Raw genomic sequence first — 18691 nt, 5'->3', positions numbered from 1 at the left:
TTCTTTCACAAATGGATTGCTTAAGAACAACCAATAAAAGCACTTGTTGACATTCTTATAAGCACAGCATTCTCTCGTGTACAATAGGTAATTGCTCCACCCATGAATGTTGTTTGGTCATGTTAAAGTCGCTATTAATACCACATTTACATCCCAGGCACTGGCCAGAGTGCTGCTTTTGGTAACGTTTTACAAAATGTCATCTCCCTCAACATCCTCCAAATTAGATCAATGACATTCAGTGTCATATTCCAACCATTACTTATTTATTTAGTTACATGTGCCATTGTTCACAGTTCAGACAAACATTATGGTGTGGAACATGTCAGTTGAACAAAATATTGCACAGATATTTATAAATAATGCTTATTTGGCTATATGCTGGGCATGTACTTGTTTGTAAGACACATTTGTCTTTATTCAGGAATTTCTACATGTGGGTGACAACCTCCATGCACATCACTTCTCAAACATTTTGGAAAGTGGCGTAAGGAGTGAGACTGGGAAGCAGTAATAGACTACTGTGGAGTTAACTTTTCACAGTCTTAATTGTGATATATTTTAATCTGTCAGAGAAAATACCCTTAACTGATGTTTCCTTCCCCACTGCTTAGAATAGTTAAGACAAAGTGCAAGGAACATCAATGACATAGTTGGCTGAAGGAACAAAGCAGTTCATATATGCAACTTGCACTTTTAAAATTTTATTGGCCATCTGACATGTCAACCAGAAACAGACAAGGGATCAGCTGTTTCACAGGATGCCATAATTGACATCAGAAAACAAAGTCCGTATAAGAGAAGTGGAGTGGTTGGCATAGTGAGTCAACTTTAGCTATAAATAGCTAAGTATTACTAATAATACCTCACTGTAATCCAAGACAATAGTATATCTAAGATCAACACTCAAGACATTCCATGAAGACAATTCATTCAAATATGCAACTGTATGCAGAATAATAGAATTCTTTATGTAACTGGACATCCAAGATGTGTACTACATCATCCCAATGAAAAGCAAAGTGATTTCACAGTTATCCCTCATAGCTTGCCTTTGCTCGTGGCTGTCATAGTTGCTTTGGTGATACTTAAGAATATTCTATACCTGAAATATATTATTCTCATTACCTTCAACCTCTTTCGCAGGCGCAACATAACTTGGCATCTTGACATAAGTAGCTGGGGTGTTATGCAGGCAAATGATGGGAAGCTGCCGGCTTTCCAGGAGGTGAACTGCAATTCTCGAGCAGTCTGTAGACATCTCCAAAGATAGGATCGGCACCTGGAGTTGCAGGCAGGAGAGGGGACGTCCACGCCTCGTGTCCCACACAATGATGCTCTTATCCTCAGAACCTTCAACAGAAAAATTATTGCTATGTGAAGGGGAAAAAACCACTGTCACCTACTGCATAAGATTTACTTGTGTGACTTCGAGCAAAGAAGTGCTGTACAGGAACGGCAAAAAAGCTTGTTGTGTTCCCTGGTTTATTACAGCTTGCAAGGTAGAGATAAAAATTGAGTATATGAACAGACCTATAATGTACACAGCTGTAGAAGGAATGTTTGTATACAATTTGTGTAAGTTATAATAGAGAGCTGAAATTTTAAAATACTTCTGAGAAGCTGAATAAAATCAATTATTTTTTCTAGTCTTGTTAAATTTAATGTTTGTTAGAGTTTACTGTAGATAATTTTAAAAGATGTGTGATAGATTGGAAAGATAGAATGTTAATAAAGGAGATGTGTATAAAGCAAGAAATGACTGTTAGAGTAGGGGATAAGGAGAAGGAAGGGATGAGTATTGGAAAGTCAAAGATGCTCACTGTCACCAAAGTTACTGAATATATATGTACAAGACTGGATAGGCAAGGCTATGGGAAGTGCAGGAGGTATTTTAATTGAAGATGAAAAGATAAAGACTATAAAATACATGGATGACCAAGCACTGTTGGCAGTTTCAGAAGAGCAGCTACAGAAGATGTTGGAAGAGTATTGTAAGGGGGGGGGGGGATATGGTGGTCCGTACATGGAGGTATGGAGTGTTTTTAATGTTTTGGAAGGCTAATGGCAATGTGTAAGCAGTTGTAAAAGAGCTCCTCTTCCAGCCCTGTTAAAAATCTGTATAACACCAACTTTTAAATAATTTTGTTGAAAGAAAAATACCTGACTACACTGTATTTTTTCCTTTTCTTGAGAGCTAGAGGTCAACAGGGGGGGGGGGGGGTGTCTTGTCTTGCCCCCAAGTATGGGCACCACAGCTTTCTGTATCTGAGAACCTGTACAGTAGAAATACGGAGGCCAATATCTATCGAAAAGAGAGTATTTCCAATGGTGCCAAGGGAAAGTTTTTTCTAAATATTACGTTTGGAGTCTAGTGTCGTACAGCAGTAAATCATGGACAGTTAGAAAAAAGAAGACCGATACTTAGAAAATTTTGATATGTGACTGTGGAGGAGAATGCTTAAGGTGAAGTGAACTGACAGACTTCAAAATGAAGAAGTAATGGAGAAAATTAGATAAGAAAGAAGATTATTGGAAGTGATCAGAAAGAGGAAAAAAATCTTGACAGGAGCATATACTGCATAAGACTTACCTGGAACAAAAAAATAAGAGGGAAAAGTAGGAGGAATGAAAGGTAGGAAGAGAAAGAATCTAAATGATGGTTGGTATTAGAAGAGGATGAACATGTGAGGGAAATTACTCTGAACAGGACACAATAGGTAGCCTCCATCTGAAGCTTGTCATAAGACAGATACACTAAAGAAGAAGAAGATGATGATGATGATGAGTGTAGCAGTATATCAGAAATAAAATTAGTAAAGAAAACATAAAATTCAGTTTGTAAAAATTAGTTAATCTAATGTTCATATTATAACGTCAAGTTTAACACATATATTTCAGAACGACACAACACATATAAGTCACAGAGTAAGTTGACAGGCAAGACATGTGTACACGTTTGCATTTGAATGAGCACTGAGTCCTAACCTAGCGGCCGCTGCTTGGCTGGCCGCTTAGGTGGTGCAGCTGCTGCATGGCTGGCAGACAGCGCCGCACGTAGAAGACGCGCGTAATTGCGTGGTGGCGCTTTGAATGATCGGCGAGTCACAACACTTTTCCCCCCTTTGAAATTGTTGCACTGGTCTTGATGGAGGTGTCCTGGAGATGGCTAAGGTCCATAGGCGTTGTTTGACTCGCCGTAAAGTCTCGAGGAGGAGGCTTTCCGTACAGATGGAAATGTCCCCGATGATAACTGGTCGAGATCACAGGAGACGTAGGGGTCAAATCTGTTGGGGCCCCATGCACCAATCTGCTCGTTGCGGCAAGTGCAGTTGACATGACAGGAGACATGGGCGATGTGTCAGCATCCGTTGAAGGAGGAGGCGAGTAGATTTGCTCTGACAGAGGATGGTCATCCGGTTCCTGCATGGGCATGTCTCCTGGTGGCATCGCGATGACGGTGAGAGGGCTGCATTGTGAGTATTGAGAGATGCCAAGATCCCGAGCATCAGATAGAGCCAAAGGCGGTGTAGCGGCATTCAGAACAGGCATTGCCGGCACACGAGGCCGAAGCTGGTCCGAATGACGCACTGCAACACCCGTGTCTGTCTGGATTTCATACAGGCGTCTGCCAAGGTGTCGTAAGATGCGGCCCGGGATCCATTTGGCCGCCTGCCATATCCCCGTACCCAGACGAGGTCATCGGCGGTGAACCAGCCAAGTGAAGGCACCCGGGGCCGGGAGGTGGAAGGCCGCAGAAGATAAAAGTAGCGTGCGGGGCTGTCGGCCATGTAAGAGCTCAGCCGGGCTGTGGTCGCCCATGGGGGTGAAACGGTAATATGCCAAAAAATGGAGAAGCGCATCATCAGCAGCAGAAGAAGTCAGAAGTTTCCGCATCTGAGCCTTAAATGTGCGGACCAGTCGTTCAACCTCACCGTTGGATTGTGGATGGAACGGCGGGGCCGTGCCATGCATAACGCCGTGACAAGCACAAAAATCCGCAAATTCGGAAGAGGCAAATTGCAGACCATTATCAGTAACAAAAGTAGAGGGGAGGCCTTCCAAAGAAAAAATGCGGGCGAGAGCACTGGTGGTTGCCGCGGTGGTAGGCGACGTGCAACGGACAATGAAAGGAAAATTAGAGTAGGCGTCAATTACGAGGAGCCAATAAGTACCTAAAAAGGGTCCTGCAAAGTCAGCATGAATGCGCTCCCAGGGCTTCTCAGGCGAAGGCCACGGTGACAAAGATGACTTCGGGGCAGCGGCCTGTGACGCACAAGGGCCGCAGGCAGCGACCATGTGTGATATTTCAGAGTCGATGCCAGGCCAATACACATGACGGCGCACCAGAGATTTTGTGCGAGACACACCACACTGCCTTTGGTGAAGGAGGCGCAAGACCGAAGCACGCAAAGACGCAGGTACCACAACACATGGCAAAGCATTGTCAGTGGAGAGGAGGATAACACCATCCCTAGCCGTGAGGCGGTAACGCAAAGCGTAGTAGTTCCGCACAGATCAGAAGTCTTAGCGGACGGATAATCTGGCCAACCCTTCTGAATACAGCGTAAAACCCGGTATAGGGTAGGGTCAGAACCCGTAGCAGCCGGCAGCCTGTCCCCAGTGATGGGGAACCCGTCCACAACCCGCTGCTCGGCAACATCCAGGTGGAAACACAAAAGTTCGTCCCTATCGAATGCCTGATCAGGACCCATGGGAAGGCGAGATAGAGCATCAGCATTTGCATGTTGAGCCATTGGCCAGAAATGAATCTCATAATTGTAACGAGACAAGTAAAGAGCCCAACGCTGGAGGTGGTGTGCAGTCTTGTCGGGAAGTGACGTTGATGGATGAAACAAGGAAACAAGTGGTTTGTGATCTGTAACAAGATGAAATTTTGAGCCATAGAGAAAAACACCAAACTTATGAAGAGCATAAATAATGGCCAAAGCTTCTTTTTCAATTTGAGAATACTTTTGTTGGGCATCCATCAGCATTTTGGAGGCATAAGCAATGGGTTATTCCGAACCGTCAGAAAAACGGTGTGCAAGGACTGCACCGGCCCCGTATTGAGAGGCGTCTGTGGCAAGAACAAGATGTTGGCCAGGTCGATAAGTAGACAGGCACGGGGCCTGTTTCAGCAGAGTCTTCAATTTCTGGAAAGCTGCATCGCATGACGCGGACCAGTGAAAAGGCACGTTTTTATGCAACAGGCGATGCAACGGCTGAGCCACCGAAGCCGCAGATGGTAAAAACTTGTAATAGTATGCTATTTTCCCCAAGAAGGCCTGCAGTTCCTTAACAGATGTAGGGCAAGGAAGGGCATCGATCGCAATGACAGTTTGCTGAAGTGGACGAATACCATCCCGAGATAGTTGAAACCCCAAGTACATGATAGATGCCTGAAAAAATTTTGATTTCTGAAGATTACACTTAAGACCGGCAGTCTGTAAGACATGAAAAAGTGTGCAGAGATTTTGAAGATGTTCTTCAGTGGTGAGCCAGTGACAACAATGTTGTCCATGTAATTGATACACCCAGGGACAGGGAGCAATAATTGTTCCAAGAATCGCTGAAAGAGTGCAGCGGCGCTAGCAACCCCGAATGGCAAGCGTTGGTATTGATAGAGGCCAAAAGGCGTGTTAAGGACCAGAAACTGCCAGGAAGCAGCATCGGGAGGAAGTTGATGATAAGCTTCTGAAAGGTCAATTTTAGAAAAATACTGGCCTCCAGCAAGTTTAGTGAACATTTCTTTAGGACGGGGCATAGGGTAAGTGTCGATGAGGCATTGAGCATTTACAGTGGCTTTGAAATCGCCACAGAGACAAATATCACCATTTGGCTTAGCAATGACAATGACAGGAGAGGACCACTCACTGGAAGTGACAGGAAGCAAGACCTCAGAAGTAGTGAGACGATCCAACTCCCGTTTTACCCCATCACGAAGGGCCACAGGAATGGGCCGAGCCCAAAAAAACTTAGGCCGAGCAGTGGGTTTGAGCGTGATATGAGCTTCAAAGTCATTTGCACGGCCTAACCCAGGAGAAAAAAGGGATGAAAATGTCGTCGACAAGGAATCCAATTGGGCATAAGGAATAGCATCAGAGACGATATTGACAGAGTCATCTTTGGAGAACCCAAAAACACGAAAGGCATCGAAACCAAAAAGATTCTCTGCGTTACTCTGTTCAACCACAAATATGGGAACAGTGCGAACGATGGATTTGTAAGATACCTCAGCATTAAACTGTCCCAAGAGAGAAATCATATGTTTATTGTACGTCCGTAATTGCTGAGTGACAGGAGTGGAGAACCCAACTGAAGATACATCTGAGAATTAATTATAGTGGCAGCAGAATCGGTATCCACCTGCATGCGAATATCTCGACCAAGGATTTGGGCAGTGAGGAATAACTTCCCTGAAAGGGAAGAAGTGCAATTTACAGACAACACAGAATCAGCGTCATGTTCATGAACATCATGTATGCGGTCAGATTTGCAAACGGAAGACACATGACCTTTCTTTTTGCAATTGTGACACACAGCCCAACGTTGGGGACAATCCTCGCGTGAATGTTTTGTAAAACACCGCGGACATGAAGGAAGTTGCTGGGGGTTTTGCTGCAGTTTCTTAGCGGGTTGTTTTTGGTTAGGCCGAGGCTGCGTGTAGGAGCGCACTGCGGCCACATTGGCCGGCGGGGACACGCTGCACTCGTCGTCAACAGCGCACAGAGGTTGTATTTCCCCGACATCACCCCACGCCTCTATTTGCACCCCAGCAGCGCGAGAAATTTCAAAAGACTGCACAATGGAGAGAACTTCATCTAGAGTCGGATTTGCCAACTGAAGGGCACATTGCCGAACTTCTTTGTCGGGCGTCGACCGGATAATAGCATCCCATACCAGGATTCTTTGTGAACGTCAGTAACAAATTGACACTTTCGACTGAGGCCGTGAAGTTCAGCAGCCCAAGCGCGATAGGATTGATGTGGCTGTTTTCGACAATGATAAAAGGCAACACGAGAGGCTACCACATGTGTTTGCTTTTGAAAATAGACAGAAGTGAGCACATTTCAGCAAAGGACAAAGATGCAGGATCCTTCAAAGGAGCCAAGTGCGACAACAACTGATACATTTGATGTGAAATCCAGGAAAGGAACAGAGACTTACATGGTTGTTTGTCCGTGACATGAAATGCCAAGAAGTGTTGTCAAAGACATTATTCATAATCAGACCAGTCTTCCGCCGTCTCGTCGTATGGAGGAAAAGGAGGTATAGCCAATGACGAGAAACGCCCCGCACTTGACGCTGCAACGAAATCGCGAATCGCCGCTGTTAGAAGCGTTTGTTGTTCAAGGAGATTTTGCAATAGTTGCTCGACAGTAGCCATGGAAACCTGTGGGTCAACGATGAAAAGGAAAAATCCACTACCTCATCGCCAATTGTTATAACGTCAAGTTTAACACATATATTTCGAACGACACAACACATATAAGTCACAGAGTAAGTTGACAAGCAAGGCATGTGTGCACGTTAGCATTCGAATGAGCACTGAGTCCCAGTCTAGCTGCCGCTGCTCGGCTGGCCGCTTTGGTGGCGCAGCTGCTGCATGGCTGGTGTGTAACTGCGCGGCGGCGCTTTGAATGATCGACGAGTCACAACAGTTCACTTGTACAATGAATTCACTAAGAACATGGTACTGCTACCAGTAGACTGTCTATGAAGCATACATGAAGATGACCTACCCTTTCATCTTTATCTACCCTCATCTTTATTACAAGTGGATCCCTCTCCTCCTGTGGTATTAGTTCTAAAATCTAGGTAGTGTGTCACTTGTATGTGTCTGTTGGCAGTATGACACATTTCACCTCCTGAAAGCAAGTACTGACCAGCAATTCTGTATCATAATTTAATATTTTTCTTGACTGAATTTTCCTTTAATACATCAAGAAGTAAATGAAACTATGGGAAATAATAATAACAATAAACATAGAAAGTAAGAAGGAATTATTAAGTATTTGAAGAATATGTGTACAAAAGCTCTGCAGTGTAATTGACTGAGTACGTGTAACAAAAACAAGCAGCTTAAGTGGATAACAGGAAAAAAGAAACACATTTAAGCAAGATGTAAAGAAAAGATAAGTTTTTTATTGTCCAACCTAGGTGGTTACTGTATTCTTCTGAAAAGTGAAATCATCAATTTGGATTTGTAGTTAGAAGCTTTCTATCTATTGTACACTGAGAAAAATTCATGGACAAGGAAAATAGATGGATAAATATTTTGAAAGCAGAGGCAAAACATTGTGCAAAAATGGTTCAAATGGCTCTGAGCACTATGGGACTTAACTGCTGAGGTCATTAGTCCCCTAGAACTTAGAACTAGTTAAACCTAACTAACCTAAGGACACCACAAACATCCATGCCCGAGGCAGGATTCGAACCTGCGACCGTAGCGGTCTTGCGGTTCCAGACTGCAGCGCCTTTAACCGCACGGCCACTTCGGCCGGCAAAACATTGTGCAACACATGAAAATAAACTAATGGATCCCTTATGTATTTTGATGACTTTTTCATGTTTGATGTGTTTTATATTTGTTGAAAGGCCGTGTTGCACATCACTTAATTGTTTCCTAGATGATGACAGCCATTTTCAGGACTGCACTGTAATATTATTATAGGTACTTTCTGGGAATAGACTTATGAGCAGTTACAATAGAGACAGCTGATGTGCTGGAGAAAACACTCCTCTCATGAAAGAGAAAGGGAGAGTTGGATGTGTCTTTCATCTGGGATGTCAGCAGACCCTGTACAGGCCATTAGCATGGCACCTGAGCACAGAGTGGGCAAGAAATGCAATGCAAGAGTACTTGAATGTGGGTGCCTGATGTGTGGAGCACTTCATAGCCAAGATTATGGAGGCACTGCGTTTTTCACACACTACAGTGCTAAGGATTTATGTCGGGCACCTCCATCTGAGTAAAACTAACGCCCACACAGTCAACTGCTGTGGCCAACAAGCTGGTAATGTTGCTATTGACTACTGCAAACATTTACAATGAATGTATGGACCAAAGAACTGCAAATCACTTGTCAGTTTAGTGCTGGATAACAAATTGTGACCACCCCAAACCACCTTAGCATCTGGTACAGAAGTCACTGGCCCCACAATGTACATGTGCTCACCAAATCTCAGAAAACTCAGGCACAGGAACACAATCACTGGATGCCAAAAGCATGGAAATAGATCACATAGACTTATGAGCAGTGGTATAATAGTTAGTTGGTTGCGAAGTCCATTGATCAATCGCACGGTACGGTAGCCGTTATGATATGGAACGTGTCAAGTGCACAAGAAATGCACATATGAAACTAGATTTTTTAATATTACATATACAGAGTTACAGATTAAAATTTCTATTATTTGCCCCATTCCCTTGAATGGCACAAATGCATATACTATACTTATAGATTTATTTATTCCTATTCAAGAATTCATCTATGTTACAGAAGGAGTTGTCAAGGAGATATGATTTCAATTTATTTTTGAAGCTATTACTGCTGTCTGTCAGAAATTTTATTTCATCTGGTAATTTGTCTAAAATTTTTATAGCAGCATATTTTATTCTTTTCTGTGCCAAAGATAGGTTGAGTAAAGGATAGTGTAAGTCTGTCTTTTTTCTGGTATTATAATGATGAATGTCACTGTTGTTTTTAAACTGGTCCATGTTGTTGAGAACAAATTTCATTAGTGAGTAAATGTACTGTGAGGCTGTTGTAATAATTCCCAATCTTTTAAAAATATGTCTCCAGGATGTGCGACTATGAACCCCACACATTATTCTAACCACTTTATTTTGAGCATTGAATAATTTTTGTCTAAATGTTGAGTTACCACAAAATATTCTTCTGCATGACAACAGAGAGTAAAAAGTATAAAGAGTATGCAAAGTATATTAGCTTACTAATTTCTATATCCTCAAAATTGGCAATTATTCTGATTGCAAAAGTTGCTGAACCTAGTCGCTTTAGAAGATCCAAAATATGGATTTCCCAATTAAGATTTTCATCTATACGTGCACCCAAAAACTTAGTATGCTCTACCCTGTCTACTGACTTCTGTTGATGTGTTATATTTATTGATGGAACTGTACTTTTTGCAGAAGAAAATTGGAAGTACTGTGTTTTTTCCAAGTGTGGATGGTGTACAGTGAAGTGCTGCAGGTTAGGTGGAGGGCTCTGTGTGTGTGTGTGTGTGTGTGTGTTGGGGGGGGGGAGGGGGGGGGGGAAGAGCGGAAAAGGAGGGAATGATGGCTGTGTAGTGCTGGAATGGGAGCGGGGAAGGGCCTGGATTGGTGAGGACAGCGACTAACGAAGGTTGAGGCCAAGAAGGTTACAGGAACATAGGATGTATTGCAGGGAAAGTTCCCACCTGGAATTCAGAAAAGCTGGTGTTGGTGGAAAGGATCCATATGGCACATGCTGTGAAGCAGTCATTGAAATAAAGGATTTCATGTTTGGCAGTGTGTTCGGTGTGTTATAAGCACGCCAGCAGGGTCAGACCGGCAGTTTCTACCTACAGCTAGGACAGCTCCGGCCAATACATAAGCTGGCTCTAGCCCAGTAGACATTCACCATAGTCTTTTGTAGAAATTTGTATCTTGCTGGGTGTAACGTCACTTTGGAATTGTGTAGTGTAGTATTTTGGTTGGTATTGTTTCTTTCCATTGTCTTGTAACTTTTGTCTGGCTTTTGCCACCACAAGAATTATTGCGTTACACGATGTTCTTGAGTTTGAAAATTAGCGCATGGCAAGAAGTCATTATAGTTAAATAAAATGTGTTCAAACTTGGTCGTTAGTTCATTCCTGCCGACAGCAGGGCACTACAGTTATTGGCGATGAGGATAAAACTTTCATTTTCAGTAGAAATGGTTTCCTGAGAAGAATTTATTCAGTCCTTGATAAACTCTACAGCAGATTTAGGCAGCACTCACAAAGTCAGAACATTGACCTCACTCCCCAGCATTAGAAGATGTAGCTCATAGAGTTGATTCCATCACAGATAAATTGATTACTTTGCATGTGGCTCCACCGATGGTTCCTGCTTTCGATAGGTCTGTCGAACTATGGTAAAATTATTTCAAACAGTTGGAACAACATTTACTAGCACATGGGACCCACATTGAAAGGATTTTTTTTTGCAACAGTCCGTCCATGGGTGTATCGTTTAATTCAACAATTGAACCTTGAACAGTCACCTCGAGGTCTCTTGTTTAGCCATATTAAGGGCTGCCTTTTTGAGTACGTTGATGCACAAATACACCTCCACCCATGAGACTCCCTTTTCTTGTTGAAAGTCCCCAGGTCAGAGATATCAGGAATGGATTTCGATGCTCCAGGGATCCCCTGCGATTGCAAATTCCAGTGCGCAAACGTTGCCTCCAAGTAGTCTTATGCCTCTTCATTGTTCGTGATGTGGTGTTACACACACCAGACGAGGGTGTTTGGGCTGATGCTTTGAAGTTACAGGGCCCACCCCTCAACACCTGTCTGATGATCATTTGTGTATTTGAACAGTCTCACCAGCTACAACTGCTGTGTTTTGATCCAGCTGTTTTCGTGGCTCACCAGTTGCCTAGTTCTGAGTGGGAGTCTCATCAGTTCTATGGTATAAGCTGTGTCAGAAAGTCTTTCGTACATTTTCCATCATGTCAAAACTCATCAATGGTCAGAGTGCCCCCAACGGGAAACAAGGTGCACGGCTCGCAGCTGAACAGGCCATATCGCCATTGAGTGTCAGGCTTCACGGAAACATCGCGTACATGCCACACTTCCAGCTGACACACAGGCTCACCATGAATCATCACCACAGGACCTGGAAGCCTTGCATTCATTTATGGACAAGTATTCTCCATCATTCCACAGTCGGGAACCCATTTCCTCCTTACGTTAGAGGTCACACATATTCCTGGTGTCTTCCAAATTGACACAGCATCTTCCATTTCGACAGTGGATGTTGCCACATACCAATGCTTGGGCTCACCAGCTTTGTCTCCATACACTCGTGACTTTTATAGTTTCAGTAATCACCAAATCTCAGTCGTGGCATATTTTTCAACACTAATCTCCTATAGTGGTTATTCCTTCACCGGTCAGGTTTTGGTGGTTGGCTCCCCTGGTGCTAATAACTTTCTGAGTTTGGACATTTTTGGACTTCGGTGCAGGACGAGGTACAGACGGTTTTGATCCCCTCCTTGCCCTGTTTCTCAGAAAATTCGAAATATTGTTCTCATTCTCCACACCAGGGGTGAAGGGTTTCACTGCAGATGTTCAGCTTCTTCCTTCTGCTATCCCTCGTATTTTCAAGGCCCGCCCAGTCCCCTTTGCTCTCCGAAACAGTTTCCAGGTGGAACTTAACCGCTTACAAGATGAAGGCATCCTTCCTCCTGTCACGCACAGTAGCTGTCTGACACCTACTGTGCTAGTCGAGAAGCCGAACAGTGCTTTACGCCTCTGTGGTGATTTTAAGGTCATGGTAAATTTTCATTGGATGACATACTCACATATCTTGCGGGCTCAACTATTTTCATCAAAATTGATTTGCGCACCGCTTATTTGCAACTGCTGTTGAATGAAGAATCGAGCACATCCTGGTCATAAATATCCCATGCGGCCTTTTCCAGTACAACTGCCTAATGTTTGGCATTGCCAGTGTGCTCGCCATTTTTCAATGTTATTTGGAACCACGGACAAGCTGGATAGGCTGTTTCTGGTTTTTTTCCGAGGCCAGCCTGCATTGCACGTGAGATCAGTTATCTGGGGTGATTGATGCCCACAGACTACATGCCTCTAAGGAGTATGTCGAGGTGATTCAAAACCTGCCTCCTCCAACCAACGTGAAGCCACTGCAATCTGTGTTCAGTCAAATTAACTATTATCAGCGTTTTATACGCCACCCTGCCGAGATTTCGGCGCCCCTGACTGGGCTGTTGTGCAAGGGTGTGCTTTGGGTTTGGGATGAGGTGTGTGAGCAGGCTTTCTCAAGTTGGCTCTCTCCCGACCACCTTGTCTGGCTGCTTACGGCCATTCCCTGCCCCTCATTGCTGCCATCGATGCAAAAGGACTACGGCTTGGATGCAGTCCTCTCGCAAGTGGTAAACGGTGTTGAGAAACCGGTGGCCTTCACATCCAAAAAATTGATCGTCACTCAAACCAAATATAGTCCAATTGAAAGGGAAGCTTTTGCGCTGGTTTTTGCCCTAACAAAATTATTCGATTTTGTGTATGATCTTCATCTCACTCTGCAGACTGACCACAAGCCTTCAGTTTCTTTGTTTCACCCGGATGCTGCAGTGCTCATCCAGAAAGCACGCTGCTTCCAGTGTTGGGCGCCCTTCTTTGCGATGTTCGACTTCGATATTGTCTATCGCATCTCTGAAAGGCATGCAAATGCCGATTTCCTTTCCCGGCTGCCATCAGGAGTGGACCATGAGTTTGACACCTCCCCCTTGGTTTGTTTCCACATGGAAGCAGATTTGGAAGAGCTTCCATTGGATGCTGATGTAGTCCAGTGGGCCACCGCTCAGGATCAGACCCCGAAAGCTCTCCATTGCCAAACAGCCGTCGTAAAGTCTGCGATGCAGAATTCCAGCATTTTTGGGATCATTGGCACAGTCTCTTTTCCCGCAGTGATGTCATCCTTTCACATAGTGATTCAGACGTTCCCCGGGTGGTCATACTGCATGCATTGCGCCACTGTGTCCTCGACCTCCTCCACGCTGGCCATTGGGGAATCATCCTCACCAAACAGTTTGTCCGCCAACACCTTTATTGGTGCACCTTGGATAAAGATATTGCCTCCTTTGTGTCAGTCTGCAACACATGCCAAACATGGGCAGGCAGCACCTCTGTGCCAGTACTTTTTGTGGCCAGATGCAGCTGCTCTGTGGGAATGTTCCACTTGGATTTGGCAGGGCTGTCCTTGTGGCTCATCCCGATTGACTCTGGGTCGGGATACCCTTACGTACCCTGCATGATGAACACCACTTCTGCGGAGACTATCAAAATTCTCCAGTGCCTCTTTGTTGTCAAGGGTCTCCCAAAGCTATTGTTACGGATAATGATCCTCAGTTTACTTTGACCAAATTTAAGTGATTCTGTGCCACTGATGGGATTTCTCTCATCCACACCACCCCGTTTCAGCCTGCATCAAATGGCCAGGCAGAACATTTTGTGTGGACATTCAAGATCCAACTTGGTAAGCTGCTGAGTCATCACCCAGTGGAGGAGGAGGAGGAGGAGGAGCACTGACATGCATGCCAGTAAAAGCCCAGTGGAGAAACTTCATGGTCAACCATTCCACTCTCCCTTATCTGTCCTTGTTCCCGAGTCTTCTCACCCTCCCGCCCATACTCCAGCACATTTCTTCTGCATTGGGGAGGTGGTCTGGGTGCGGATCTTCTCTCACCCATGGGCACCCTGGGCACCTGCCATCATCATCAAGCTCTGCAGCCGGGTGATGGCATCTCTCCAGTGCGCCAATGGTTCTGCTGCCCGCTGGCACCTCAACCACCTCCGCCCCCATCTGGTGGGCCATGACGTCCCAGGTTAGCTGCCAGTGCCTGACAACGACTGCCCTGTGATGAAACCTCCGCTTTCACCTCCGACTCAGCTGCTGCCTCCGCCACCAGCTGCCCCTGATGCATCACCACCTCCAGCTCCTGACAGCACAAACCTATGGATGTCGACCAGGACACCGCCACTCCTATGGACATTTGTGGTGCTTTGCATTCTTTTCCATGGTGAGAAATGTTTTAGTGGCCCCTTATCAGTTAGAGGGCCCACACAACAGACAAGCAAGGTGGGATGCCAATCTCCCTTCATGAGCTCATATCAAAACATCGCCAGTGAATGTAAACATTAACAGACCTTCTGCATAAACACGGCACTACTTCGTGAAAAGCCATGTGACAGAGATCCACCAATTGGAACTAATGTGACTAAGTGTAGCATTCTCCTGAATCGGTGTTATAAGCACGCCAGCAGAGTCAGACCCGCAGTGTGTACCTACAGCTAGGACAGCTCCAACCAATACCTACGTTGGCTCTAGTCCAGTAGACACTCGTTGTAAGCTTCTTTAGAAATTTGTATCTTGTTGGGCAGAATGCCACTCTGGAATTGTGTAGCATAGTATTTTGGTTGGTGGTGTTTCTTTTCATTGTCTTGTAACTTTTATCTGGCTTTTGCCACCACAAGAATTATAGTTATTTTCATTGTTCTTGAGTTTGAAAATTAGTGCATGCCAAGAAGCTGTTTTAGTTAAATAAAGTGTGTTCAAACTTGATCGTTAGTTCCTTCCTGCCAACCACAGACACTACAATGTGCTATATTAATATTATATTTTGGACGGGATCGCAAAAACTGCTCAAACAATTGAGGAATTTATGTTATTAACACATCAATGAGAAGTTTTTTTAGCAAAATAATTAAAAATAAACTGGAAATAAATTTTAAAACCCAGGACAACAATGTGGTTTCATAGCTGGTAGAGCATGTGTAACCAGTTAGCAATGGAATACAGAAACTGGGGACTGAAGATTAGTTATCAGGAAACAGAATACCTCATTAATGATCCATATGACTTACACATAGAGAGAAAGAAAATTAAGAAGGTCAATACTTCCTGTTATTTAGGATCCATTTTAGAGGGGAAGGGAAAATCAGAGGTAGAAATTAATAAAAGAATTAGCAGTGGGTGGAAGGTAATTGGCGTGTTCAACTTAATCTTGTGGAGCAGAAATGAAACAAACCAAACCACAAGAATCATATCTAAATCGACAATAGAGAGCATTGTTACGTATGGAGTGGATTACTTATCTGAAACACGTAAATAAAACCTGCAAGCAATGGAAATGGACTTCTGGAGAGTATCAGAAAGAATTTCTAGAATAGAGAAAATAAGAAATGATGAAATAATTAAGAAAATGGAAGTACGAGAAAGAATAAATGACATGATGGATAAAAGGAAGTTGAAGTGGTACGGCCATGTAAGAAGAATGGGGAAGCCATAATACTAAAAATGATCCTGGATGGGGACTGGAGGGAAAGAAGAGACGATCAGCAAGAATTTCTAGAGAAGATAAAATAAGAAATAACAAAATAAACAGACATATAAGAAGAATGGAGGAAGCCAGAATGCTGAAAATTATCCTTGAATGGTGAGTGAAGGGGAAGAAGAGAAGAGGATGTCCTATTATCACCTGGCTCCAAAATGTATGATTAACACTGAGAAGACTTGTAACAGAGAAAGGCGGTATACAAGATTGAAATACCTGGGGGCATCCTGAAGAGATAAAGTAAGATCTCATGTTGTTGTTGTGGTCTTCAGTCCTGAGACTGGTTTGATGCAGCTCTCCATGCTACTCTATCCTGTGCAAGCTTCTTCATCTCCCAGTACCTACTGCAACCTACATCCTTCTGAATCTGCTTAGTGTATTGATCTCTTGGTCTCCCTCTACGATTTTTACCCTCCACGCTGCCCTCCAATGCTAAATTTGTGATCCCTTGATGCCTCAAAACATGTCCTACCAACCGATCCCTTCTTCTGGTCAAGTTGTGCCACAAACTTCTCTTCTCCCCAATCCTATTCAATACCTCCTCATTAGTTACGTGATCTACCCACCTTATCTTCAGCATTCTTCTGTAGCACCACATTTCGAAAGCTTCTATTCTCTTCTTGTCCAAACTAGTTATCGTCCACGTTTCACTTCCATACATGGCTACACTCCATACAAATACTTTCAGAAACGACTTCCTGACACCTAAATCTATACTCGATGTTAACAAATTTCTCTTCTTGAGAAACGCATTCCTTGCCATTGCCAGTCTACACTTTATATCCTCTCTACTTCGACCATCATCGGTTATTTTACTCCCTAAATAGCAAAACTCCTTTACTACTTTAAGTGTCTCATTTCCTAATCTAATTCCCTCAGCATCACCCGACTTAATTTGACTACATTCCATTATCCTCGTTTTGCTTTTGTTGATGTTCATCTTATATCCTCCTTTCAAGACACTGTCCATTCCATTCAACTGCTCTTCCAAGTCCTTTGCTGTCTCTGACAGAATTACAATGTCATCGGCGAACCTCAAAGTTTTTACTTCTTCTCCATGAATTTTAATACCTACTCCGAATTTTTCTTTTGTTTCCTTTACTGCTTGCTCAATATACAGATTGAATAACATCGGGGAGAGGCTACAACCCTGTCTCACTCCTTTCCCAACCACTGCTTCCCTTTCATGCCCCTCGACTCTTATAACTGCCATCTGGTTTCTGTACAAATTGTAAATAGCCTTTCGCTCCCTGTATTTTACCCCTGCCACCTTCAGAATTTGAAAGAGAGTATTCCAGTCAACATTGTCAAAAGCTTTCTCTAAGTCTACAAATGCTAGAAATGTAGGTTTGCCTTTTCTTAATCTTTCTTCCAAGATAAGTCTTAAGGTCAGTATTGCCTCATGTGTTCCAACATTCCTACGGAATCCAAACTGATCTTCCCCGAGGTCAGCTTCTACCAGTTTTTCCATTCGTCTGTAAAGAATTCGCGTTAGTATTTTGCAGCTGTGACTTATTAAACTGATAGTTCGGTAATTTTCACATTTGTCAACACCTGCTTTCTTTGGGATTGGAATTATTATATTCTTCTTGAAGTCTGAGGGTATTTCGCCTGTCTCATACATCGTGCTCACCAGATGGTAGAGTTTTGTCATGACTGGCTCTCCCGAGGCCATCAGTAGTTCTAGTGGAATGTTGTCTACTCCCGGGGCCTTGTTTCGACTCATGTCTTTCAGTGCTCTGTCAAACTCTTCACGCAGTATCTTATCTCCCATTTCGTCTTCATCTACATCCTCTTCCATTTCCATAATATTGTCCTCTAGTACATCTCCCTTGTATAAACCCTCTATATACTCCTTCCACCTTTCTACCTTCCCTTCTTTGCTTAGAACTGGGTTTCCATCTGAGCTCTTGATATTCATACAAGTGGTTCTCTTCTCTCCAAAGGTCTCTTTAATTTTCCTGTAGGCAGTATCTATCTTACCCCTAGTGAGACAAGCCTCTACATCCTTACATTTGTCCTCTAGCCATCCCTGCTTAGCCATTTTGCACTTCCTGTCGATCTCATTTTTGAGACGTTTGTATTCCTTTTTGCCTGCTTCATTTACTGCATTTTTATATTTTCTCCTTTCATCAATTAAATTCAATATTTCTTCTGTTACCCAAGGATTTCTATTAGCCCTCGTCTTTTTACCTACTTGATCGTCTGCTGCCTTCACCACTTCATCCCTCAGAGCTACCCATTCTTCTTCTACTGTATTTCTTTCCCCCATTCCTGTCAATTGTTCCCTTATGCTCTCCCTGAAACTCTCTACAACCTCTGGTTCTTTCAGTTTATCCAGGTCCCATCTCCTTAAATTACCACCTTTTTGCAGTTTCTTCAGTTTCAATCTGCAGTTCATAACCAATAGATTGTGGTCAGAATCCACATCTGCCCCAGGAAATGTCTTACAATTTAAAACCTGGTTCCTAAATCTCTGTCTTACCATTATATAATCTATCTGAAATCTGTCAGTATCTCCTGGCTTCTTCCATGTATACAGCCTCCTTTCATGATTCTTGAACCAAGTGTTAGCTATG

General features: G+C 43.6%; 1 protein-coding gene across 1 annotated transcript in view; it reads right to left on the bottom strand.

Annotated features, from left to right (window-relative positions):
* Positions 1-18691, bottom strand: part of LOC126204368 (protein qui-1-like) — a 396210-nt gene that overhangs the window by 39834 nt on the left and 337685 nt on the right. The window contains exon 19 of the mRNA XM_049938742.1: positions 1129-1353. Coding sequence (XP_049794699.1) covers positions 1129-1353 — 225 coding nt within the window. The remainder of the gene's footprint in view (positions 1-1128; positions 1354-18691) is intronic.

Source organism: Schistocerca nitens, chromosome 9, assembly GCF_023898315.1.
Source record: "Schistocerca nitens isolate TAMUIC-IGC-003100 chromosome 9, iqSchNite1.1, whole genome shotgun sequence".
NCBI classification, from domain to species: domain Eukaryota; kingdom Metazoa; phylum Arthropoda; class Insecta; order Orthoptera; family Acrididae; genus Schistocerca; species Schistocerca nitens.
The sequence above is the reverse complement of the archived record's forward strand: the minus strand, read 5'-3'. Positions and strand labels throughout refer to the sequence as shown.